The sequence below is a fragment of the Mirounga angustirostris genome, unplaced genomic scaffold (assembly GCF_029215605.1).
Source record: "Mirounga angustirostris isolate CCGP_5_RB_7025 unplaced genomic scaffold, mMirAng1.0.hap1 SCAF_17, whole genome shotgun sequence".
Classification (NCBI taxonomy): Eukaryota; Metazoa; Chordata; class Mammalia; order Carnivora; family Phocidae; genus Mirounga; species Mirounga angustirostris.
This window is the reverse complement of record NW_026991725.1, coordinates 52,893,749-52,903,296: the sequence shown is the minus strand read 5'-3', so window position 1 is coordinate 52,903,296 and position 9,548 is coordinate 52,893,749. Positions and strand designations below refer to the sequence as shown.

Below are 9,548 nucleotides of genomic sequence, written 5' to 3'. Positions count from 1 at the left end.
AGTCACTGGAGCTTGAAATCCACGTTCCACACTGTGACCTACCGGACAGGGGTTTGGGGAGGTGGGGGGGGAGTTTATCTGAGAACAGGGTGTCCTCAGGGAGGTGTGAGGCATGGCGGGAAATCCTCGAGGTGGCTTCACATCGAAGATCCCCGGAGAGAAAACTTGGTCTGAGTGTTGAGAAGCTCGAACTTCATTTGCCTGGTGGGGATGGTACGCAAGCCGTTGGTATTTTCCGAGCAGGAGAATGACAGGCCTAGGAGGCCCTGAGGATGATTTCTGTGGTGGTTTTGAAGGAAGAAGGGAGAGACTGGGGGATTCCAAACTGAAGGGAGGGTGAGGGTGGGTGGGTCATGGCCCTTCTTCTTCTTAATAATCATTAAGCTTATTATTCTTTGGAGTGGACAGGTATTAAAAATCAAGTGTGGGGGCGCCTGGGTGCCTCAGTCGGTTAAGCATCTGACTCTTGATTACGGCTCAGGTCATGATCTCGGGGTCTTGATATCGAGCCCCACATCGGGCTCCATGCTGGGCTGGGAGTCTGCTTGGGATTCTCTCCCTCTGCCCCTCCTCCTGCTCTTTCCCTCTCTCCCACTAAAATAATAATAATAGGGCGCCTGGGTGGCTCAGTTGGTTAAGCGACTGCCTTCGGCTCAGGTCATGATCCTGGAGTCCCGGGATCGAGTCCCGCATCGGGCTCCCTGCTCGGCAGGGAGCCTGCTTCTCCCTCTGACCCTTCCCCCTCTCATGTGCTCTCTGTCTCAAATAAATAAATAAAATCTTTAAAAAAAATAAAAAAAAAACCCCCAAAAATAAAATAATAATAATAAAAAAATCCAGTGGGTTCACTTCCACCACCTCGACACAGAAATGCTGACTGCGTTCTAATCGTCTGCTAGCTCATAAAAGTGAGTCAAGCGTTAGCAAGTCTGCCAGGACTGGTGCAAACTCCATACAAGGTGATTAAAGAAAGAACCTCGCACACGCTTCTGTTCTTACATACCAGTTTATTGGGGCGGGAAAAGAGAATGGAGGCATTTTACAAATTTGAAGGCTGCAACAAGGTGTCGATGTTCTTTGCAGACATTCCTATGCCATGTTCCCCACAGTCAAGAACCTGGAGACAGCCAAGAGGTAATATTGCAGATAAGTAGAAACAGGGGTCAGATGGTGCCTGCAGTCGCTTTAGAAATTTCTGAGAACAGGCACATTGCAGGACCGTCTGATTGTTGCTTAAACTCCCTGAAATGAGTTCCTACGGGGCAGTACAGTGCCCTGGAGATGGAGTAATGCAAACATCCTGTTAAGCATCAAGGCCTTCCGGCAAGTGGGGTTCGACAGCGGACTAGTGGCGTAGGTGAAGGACGGATGGAAGGAACCACAGGTGACTGAGGCCACACCTGGCTACAGGTTAACTCGAACAACTCCCGGAACCGGATGCACCCCCACCAGGAGTCCAGCCCAAGCCTCTGGCTCTTACAGCCATTGGATGTATGGGGGCTGATTTCTGAATTCAGAGGGTACCTGGAGAGAATTGTGTTTTTCACCAAAGGGACAAGAATGTGAGCTATGTGGCTGGTTAGACCGGCTCACCTTTTTTGGGCTTTCCCTCCCTGGTGGGCAGCAGGGGCCGGAGGGGGACAGTAACGGGTCAGAGGCAGATGGACCGTGGGTGTGAAGTCTAGCGCCACCCTTCCAGAAGGAAACGCTCCAGACACCTCCTGTATTTCAAGTGAACTATAAAGATGCCTTTGATTCCTTGGAGTTGTTGAAATGCGGATACGTAATGGGGGTGGGCCGGGGGCTGGCAGTCCTGCCCGAGATCCCCTAGGCAACCGTTTGGAATTCTCCCTTCGAAAGTCGGGCAGCAGTGCATCCTTGGTATTCTATTATTGTTTGGGGGAATATGTGGCTGAGAATATATGTGAGAAAAAGCTGGAGCCGGGGCCCCTGGCTCATTCACAGGGAGGGCGGCCAGTGCGCATGGCCTCCGACGTGGCCCTCCAGGGACCTGAGGACAGGACCACAGACAGAGTCCCAGTGCTCCCTGCGTCTGGCCAGGTGGGGAGTGTGTGTGTGCGTGTGTGTGGCCAGAAAAGGAAGAGGTACACTTGTACATCCACAGGAGGAAGAAGAAAAACAACAGAGGTGTTGGAGGAAGAAATATATAAAGACTCCTCAAGAGAAAAAGATTCTCTCTGTATTCATCACCTGAGCCAACCTATTTCTTATTTGGGGAGCGTTTTGGACGTTATCATTCAAAAAAAAAAAAAAAAAAATCGTCGGGCGATCACCGAGCACCAAATCATTTTACGATCTTGTACTAAAACCCAGCAATTTCCCATTCTGGAGCTCCAGAATTACCAAAATATTGTCTCAGCGCAAAGGGGAAAAAACCAAACAAACAGTGTGCGTCTCCCTGTACGTGTTTTTTGGTTTTGTTTTTCCCCCCACGCGCCCCCGGGGATTCAAGTCCGAGGCTCCCCCCCCGCACCGCCCGCAGCCGGGGGCCGCTTGCAGGTGAGCATGAGCAGCAGAAGCAAGGGCAGGTGCCACAGGCTGCAGAAGAACAGCTTCCGGGAGCTCTTCCGGTCCGCGTCCGTGTAGAACCGGAAGCCGAGGTAGGAAATGTACAGGTTGATGGGGAGGGAGACGACGGGGAAGGTCCACGTGGTGACCTGGAGGACGGGCGCCGCCGCCGCCAGCCCGATCAAGGCCAGGCAGTGGCGCAGGGCGACGCGCCGGCACAGGGCCGGGTGCGTGACCGACATCATGCAGTAGCCGCCGCGGGAGTAGTCTTCGCGGAGGCCCCAGCTCAGGGCGTTGAAGTGGGGGAACTGCCACGAGTAGAGGATCCCTCCCAGGAGAAAGGCTCCTGCATGCGGGTTGCGGGCGGAAAAGGGGGAGAGCAGAGAGAGGCGGTGGTCAGAGAGGCACAGAAGCATCCTTTCCGGCCCCGCGGTGCTCCCTCCGCATCTCCCGCGGCTCCCAGATCCCCTGCCAGTCTCTGTTCTCGCCTCTGCTTGTCCGGGTCAGCCTGGCACCGGAGACGAGCCTCCAGGACCCGCCGGCTTCCTCACCACCTCCCCCCTCCCCAGGACACTGAGCACCTGGGGCTCCCGTCCACGCGGTGCGCACCGCATGGTGACAACTCCAGAAGCCCCTGCACCGGCCGGGGGGACCTCCGTGGGAGGGCTTCGGCTCCCCTTGCGAGCGAGGCGCTTGGGGGGAGGCGCAGGGCCACGTCCCAAGCCGGCCTGGCCTCCTGGACAAGGTCCTTCCCCAGGGTGGCGGGCAGCTCCCTGCTCCCAAGGCCGTACTGAAGGTAGCTCGGGGCCCACGCTCAGCATCCTGGTTCGCGGTGGACTCCCAGCGCTTCCAGGGCAGGGGTCCAGCACATTCCACAGAGCCTGCACCACAGGGCAAGCAGGAGGTACCAAAACAGCATGTGTTCAGTAAATGGAGCGGCATAAGGGGACATGGTCCCTGAGCAGAACGAGAACTTGTCTGTGGCCTTGCAGGTTTTCGAGGAGGACGTATTAGGATCTCGAGCAGCATTTAGCCCCTCTGGCGCAGGGCCTCCCCTCACCCACGAGGGCGGGATGCAGGCTGCCACTCTGGAGCACCTACTAAGACAGAGACTTTCATGCAGTTTAGCTCATTTAATCCTGCCCACAGGCTGTTGGGTTTTATGCTCATTAAGTGAGCCAACACAGCTCAGAGGATGTTAAATTCTACAAAAAGAGGTAAAGGAGGGATTCAGAACAAGCCTCTCTGATGTGGAGACCAGCTCCCCTACCACATTAAGCCACCACCCCCAAGTCCTGACTGCAGGGCTGCTCATTCCCATGCAGGCGACGCCTTGCCCATTTACTCATGCACGGAGTGTTTGCTGAGCACCTCCCTGCCCATTTACTCATGCATGGAAGTGTTTGCTGAGCACCTACTACTAAGTGGCAAGCACTGTACCGGGCACTGGGGGTAGGATGGCGAGCACAAATCCACACGTGCCCCTCCTGGGGTGGGGGTGGGGGTTCACCACCGGGGCATTAGATCAAGAGCCACACTAGCGAATCTACATCACCACTCAGCAGCTGTGCAGGAAGAGTTCGTGCCATGAGGACACAGAACAAGACCCAGTTGAGGCGGGCAGAGGAGCCGTCTCTGAGGAAGGGACGTCGGAGCTGAGCTCTGCGGGATGAGTGACCTGGTCTCCTGGGGGCTGGCAGAGGGAGAGGTCGTCATGAAGGGGCAGGAAGATGCACAGTGTAGTCAGGGTATTAAAAGGAGATGAGAACATGTGTTAGGATTCATAGAACTGTCAATCGAAAGAAAAAAAGGTCAGCTGGCTGAATCATAATTTTAAAAAAATGTATCAAAATCAAAAAAGGAATCGAGTGTGGCTGGAGGGGTGGGTGGGGTCCCCAAGTCTGCAGACTGTGCTAAGTAAGTCCTGGTTTGATCCTAAATACAACAGGGAGCCATGGAGAGATGGTGACGTGTTTAAGGCTGTGTGAATGTGTGCACATGGACACACGTGCGTGTTGGGGGGTGGGGCGTGAAGAAAGGGCAGTGGTGTCACTTGACCAATCTGTGAAAGAATACACTGGAGGGACCCCGAGCAGGTAGGGGAGGCCTGACCAGAGGCTGAGATGAGAGGCGACAAGGGCTGGGATCAAGGTGATGACAGTGGGGTGGAAAGAGGACGGACCTGAGAGGCCTTCTGGAGGCCACATGACAGGGAGTGAGTGTGAAATAAGGAGGGGAGGGAGAGGGAGGTATCAAGACGGGCCCCGTGGAGATACCATTCCTTGAGATGACAAATAGGGGAGACAGGGAGGACAGCGCATGAGTGTGACCTTGAGTGTGTTCAGCCTGACACGCCTTTGGGACATCCAGATGGCAACCAGGGAATCGTGAAGAGGGGTCTGAGCCAGGATGTGTGTCTGGAAGCTACTCAGACCTGCGTCTACCACTGGGTAAACCCCGGTGTCCCATCATTACGTGCTCCTGTGTTTTCTGCTTGAATGCAAATTCCTGAAGGGAACATTCATTTTCCTCTGCATCTCTGGAGTAGAATATAGAAAGTGCTCGATGCCACCACAGTAGAGGGTCCCTCACACGCATCGGCGGGAACCCACGTGTACAAAGAAAGGCTTTACTAAAAGCCACCCGAGGTTGCTGTTTTCCAGTACTGATTTGTGAACCGACAGGGCCAACTACTAGGATTCTGCCTCCCCTCCCCCTTCCTCCCTCTTCTGGGATGCTCTGCCTCTATGCCTTGCTCCTGACACCCAAGTGCCTCCTGGGTCAGGGACCTGAGGGCTCACTAACCCACTGTGTCATCTACCCTGGCCAGCACCGGCCGGCACAGAGGTTGAAAATCTGTAACCACGGTCCTATTGCAGGTAATGAGCATCTTTTAAGCCCCTTGTCTGTGGGAATGTTCAGAGAAGGGTGGGGGGGGGGGTGCACTACTGCGAAAACAGAACTCAGCAGGCGAGAAGGCAGTTTAAATAATTCAGAATCGTGCAGAAAACCAAGCTGGGGCTTCCAAGGTCCTGCAGGGGCCCTGTGGTGCCCACGCCGAGGAGGATCAGAGGGACCGAGCCTCTCTTTTAATCTCTGATCTGTATTCCTCTACAGCACGGCCTGTGCAGCTACAATGGGGGAAGGCTTTCTCGTCCCCTCCCAGATAGAGTGGAGACTTTTACCCATATTGTTCGGGGCAGACACGCGCCCATTTCTGAATTCATTGCATCAGATGGTTGTGGCATAACAAGGAGAACTCGTGCGGGCTCAGACTCGGAGGACTGGGTCAGGTTTCCGATCCATTGATGGGGTCTTGTGGGTTCCATAAGTCTGTCGATTCCTTTACAGCCTTCCAAGATTACAAAATAACCAAGACTCGATGCGTGCATCCCTGTTCCGGTAGGGTTTCTGGCAAATCCCTCCAATCCATTTTAACCCAGTCTATAAATAACCTGATACGTATATATTTTAGTTCATGTAAACATAACTCCAATTTTCGTGGTAATAATGGAAGCAGCCACTGTTCGTGGACTCCATTCCCTTGGTGAATAGATGGAGGGTGTCTGCCATGTGCCAGGTGCCATTCCAGATGCTAACGGGCGGTGGGGAGCAAGACCGGGCCCTGCTGCAGGTCTGGAGGGAGAGACAGACAGGAGCACTTGTGACAGTAATGAGTGCTGTTTACAGTCAGAACAGGGCCACACGATGGGGTGGCTGGAGGCTCACGGCTCAGGGAAGACCTTCTCAAAGGCTGGCACCATGCCCCAACTAAGTGGAAAGCTCACCACTGGGCCACGCGGGCATCTATAGGCTGGATCAGGTGTCATGGGGGTGGCAGGCACCGATCCTCGTACTCAGGTGGGGAACACGGGGGACACACACAGGTGAGTGTGTTCACGGTGGAGGCACAAAGAGCTCTATTTGGAGCTATTTTGAGTTTGAGGTGCCTGCAAGACATCCCAGTTAAATGCCTTGTGGCAGTCACATGCCAGTCCTTGGGTGCAGGTATTATATGTACACTCATGCTCACAACCACCTTCCAGTGGGTGACATCACTCTCCTCTTACAGATGGAAAGATTCCTTAACGGGCCCACCCAGGGATATTCACATATACCAGCACCTTCTTTTAGGAGGATGTTGCCCCCCCCAAAAAATAAAAAAATAAAAAAATAAAAAATAAAAAATAGAAGGATAATGCTCCCACATCGACTGGTAACAGCGGACTGCTGGGCGCCCATTCAAATGTCCATGTTGCTGGGTAGAGACGGGGCTTGCTGGAAGGAGAAACTGCATTTGCCGGTTTATCGGGGGTCCTGGGACCTTTAAAAAAAGTTTGTTTCCATTAGGCACAGTCTCTGTCTCCACAGTGAGTACTGTGGAAAGGGGGAAAGGACAGAAGAAGGTTGGACTTCTCCTTTGTGTGCTGATGGGAAAGGAGATCATAAAGGACCAGTAAAGAGGGGGCGCTGTTAGATTCTCGGGGCCTTGGGGCACTTTTGAGGTCTTGAGCATGAGATAACGGGGAGCAACCGCTCACTGTTTGGGACCGGCCTCACACCCGAAGGGTCTGAACAGATTATGGGCCTCAGGGATGACAACCGGGGCATGGGGGGCGGGGTGGACAAGGCTGAGACGTGTCCTGGCAAGAGAAGACTCAGAACCGGGGGAGGGGAATCGGGTAAGCCAGGGCCCAGTAGCTCTTCTGCCGTTGTGTTTAAAAAGCTGAGGAAAAGCAAAGTCGGCCGGGAAACCAGGCTGGAAATGGTTAAAATGATCCAGGCCCCAATGTGGGCTCTTGCTCGCCTTTCTCAAAAGCCCGCTTTTTTGTGTGCCAACTGGAGTATTCTGTTTTGCTCAATATGCATTTTCGGTTATGCTTCTGCTTAAAATAACATAATTAAAAAAATCATTTTCATAAGAGTAGCATGCTGCTTTCTGTGCGAGAGGAAATTGGGTGTGGGTTTGGCTCATGTCACAAATGAAAGAGCTTTAGAAATCACAGCTTAGCCTTAATGGATTGTAATCAGAAAACCACCCCCCCCCCCACACGGTTCTACTTGCTCTTACAAAAGATGTAAAACAAATTGCTCTTTTCATCAAGATAAGGTGAACTGGAACAGGAAGACTTGGATTAATCCGGGGGCTGTGGTGGAACCCACCTTCCTTGTGGGGTAAGCACAGAGCACTCAGTTTACTGACTCAAAGGCCTGCGCTCAGCCTCCCCCACCCTCCCGCCCCCACCCCCGAGCAGTCTGCTGTTCCTGGGCCTGTCTTCTGAGACCCACGATGTGACGAGAGGTGCAGTGTGTTCTCAAGGTCCTCAGCTGGAGTCTGGCCAGGGAGGGAGACAACACGAAACGGGAGGACGGCCTCTGAAGATCACCTTAGGTGGATAGAGTGTGGGGGGAACAGAGGAGGAAGACCTAAGTCAGCCTTAGAGAGGTTGTGTGTAAGTGATGTGTAAGGCTAGGTGGGGCAAGGCTAACCAGTGTCTTCCTAGCGGCCCTGTGCAAATACATGCGTTTTTAAACCCTCTCAAAACATCTATCAATCATTTTTACACCATACGGACCGAGGGGCGGGGTGGGGGGGGAACCTCAACCACTGCCGCCTCTGCTTGGGTTGAGAAACACCTGTCCACAGCGCCCATCCATCATTTTGTTGGCAAACCAACCAGAGGCAGTTGCCAACCACATGGTTTCCCAAGAGGATGGAGACAGACATCTTCAAGTTGGAGCTCTGAGTCCCTGTGTGTGCTCTCCGAAAACAAAATTCCTTTTGAAACGGGGTGCAGTGGTTTCAGCTTGCTTCTTCTGCTGCCCAGTGGGCTCACGTTCAACCCCTTCCCGCCTCGACCCCAAACCCATTCATTGTCGTTCACTGCCCACCCATGGCCTTGGAAAAGACAAAGAAACAGCTCCAGTGAACCTCGGTGCGGGGCTGGGGAGGTCTGCCCTCCCCTGTACAATAGGCTCCCTCTAAATGTGGCCCTTGGTAGCTGGTCTGTTCCCAGGCTGGTTGTGTTTGTGCTCTCAGGGGTACATGGTTATGTAAACTGGGGGCTGGCTGGGGAGCAGAGCCAAACCCAAAGCTTCATGGTCACAGATTCCAAAGCTTTCCCTTTGAGGGTGAACACAAAGGAGCTTGTGAAACAGGTCGGCTTCCACTGTGTAATAGACTTCGATGGCGCTGGGCATAAAGGGAAGAGGGTGTGGGGGCCAGTTGATCAACTGCGCACTGACAAAAGGCAAGACTGCGGGTCCTCTGAAAATAGGGACCGGAGTAGGCAGTGACAGCTTGCCCTGGGAGAATTCTCTGGAAGTGACTCAGGATGACGAAGAGGCCCAGTGACCAGCACACAGGCTCCCTCCCTCCCTCACCGTGTTGCGCACCACCCACCGTCCCCGTCCTCTGCAGAGTCACCTGTCCCCACAGAGTCACCTGAGGCTTCTATCCGAAGGAAGCACAGAGCTCTTCTTCTTTTTTTAATCATTTCCCTATAGGGAAGTTTCGTTTGGGGCATCTGCAGGTTCTCTAAGAAATCCCAATGTTCGGGGTGCCTGGGTGGCTCTGTTGGTTAAGCGACTGCCTTCGGCTCAGGTCATGATCCTGGAGTCCCTGGATCGAGTCCCGCATCGGGCTCCCTGCTCGGCAGGGAGTCTGCTTCTCCCTCTGACCCTTCCCCCTCTCATGCTCTATCTCATTCTCTCTCTCAAAGAAATAAATAAAATCTTAAAAAAAAAAAAAAAAGAAATCCCAATGTTCTGTACTCCCCCAGCTCACATCTGAGGGCATTTCCGTCTTTCTTATCCCAATACTAATCTGTTCCCTGAACAGTATTGACTAAACGTGCATCTGGGGCCAGGCACCGTGTCTACCTGGCATTATCATTTCCCTCAGGAAGGCACCGGCCGGGCTCCCTAAAAGCCCTGATCAACTGGTCAACTTCGCGGCGCACACTTCCTTGGTCGTACCACAGGTGGCCTCCAATTATACCCAGTCTTGGGTCTAGCCA

At 53.5% G+C, this 9,548-nt stretch overlaps 1 protein-coding gene across 4 annotated transcripts in view; it reads right to left on the bottom strand.

Moving 5' to 3' along the window:
* Positions 1-970: 970 nt before the first annotated feature.
* Positions 971-9,548, bottom strand: part of LOC123854503 (protoheme IX farnesyltransferase, mitochondrial) — a 133,202-nt gene continuing 124,624 nt past the window's right edge. For 2 of the 4 annotated variants that reach the window (XM_064583260.1, XM_045889822.3), the window contains one exon: positions 971-2,875. In XM_064583260.1, the coding sequence (XP_064439330.1) occupies positions 2,469-2,875 (407 nt within the window). In that variant the 3' untranslated portion in view covers positions 971-2,468. The other 2 variants (XM_064583261.1, XM_064583262.1) reach the window with 2 other exon arrangements.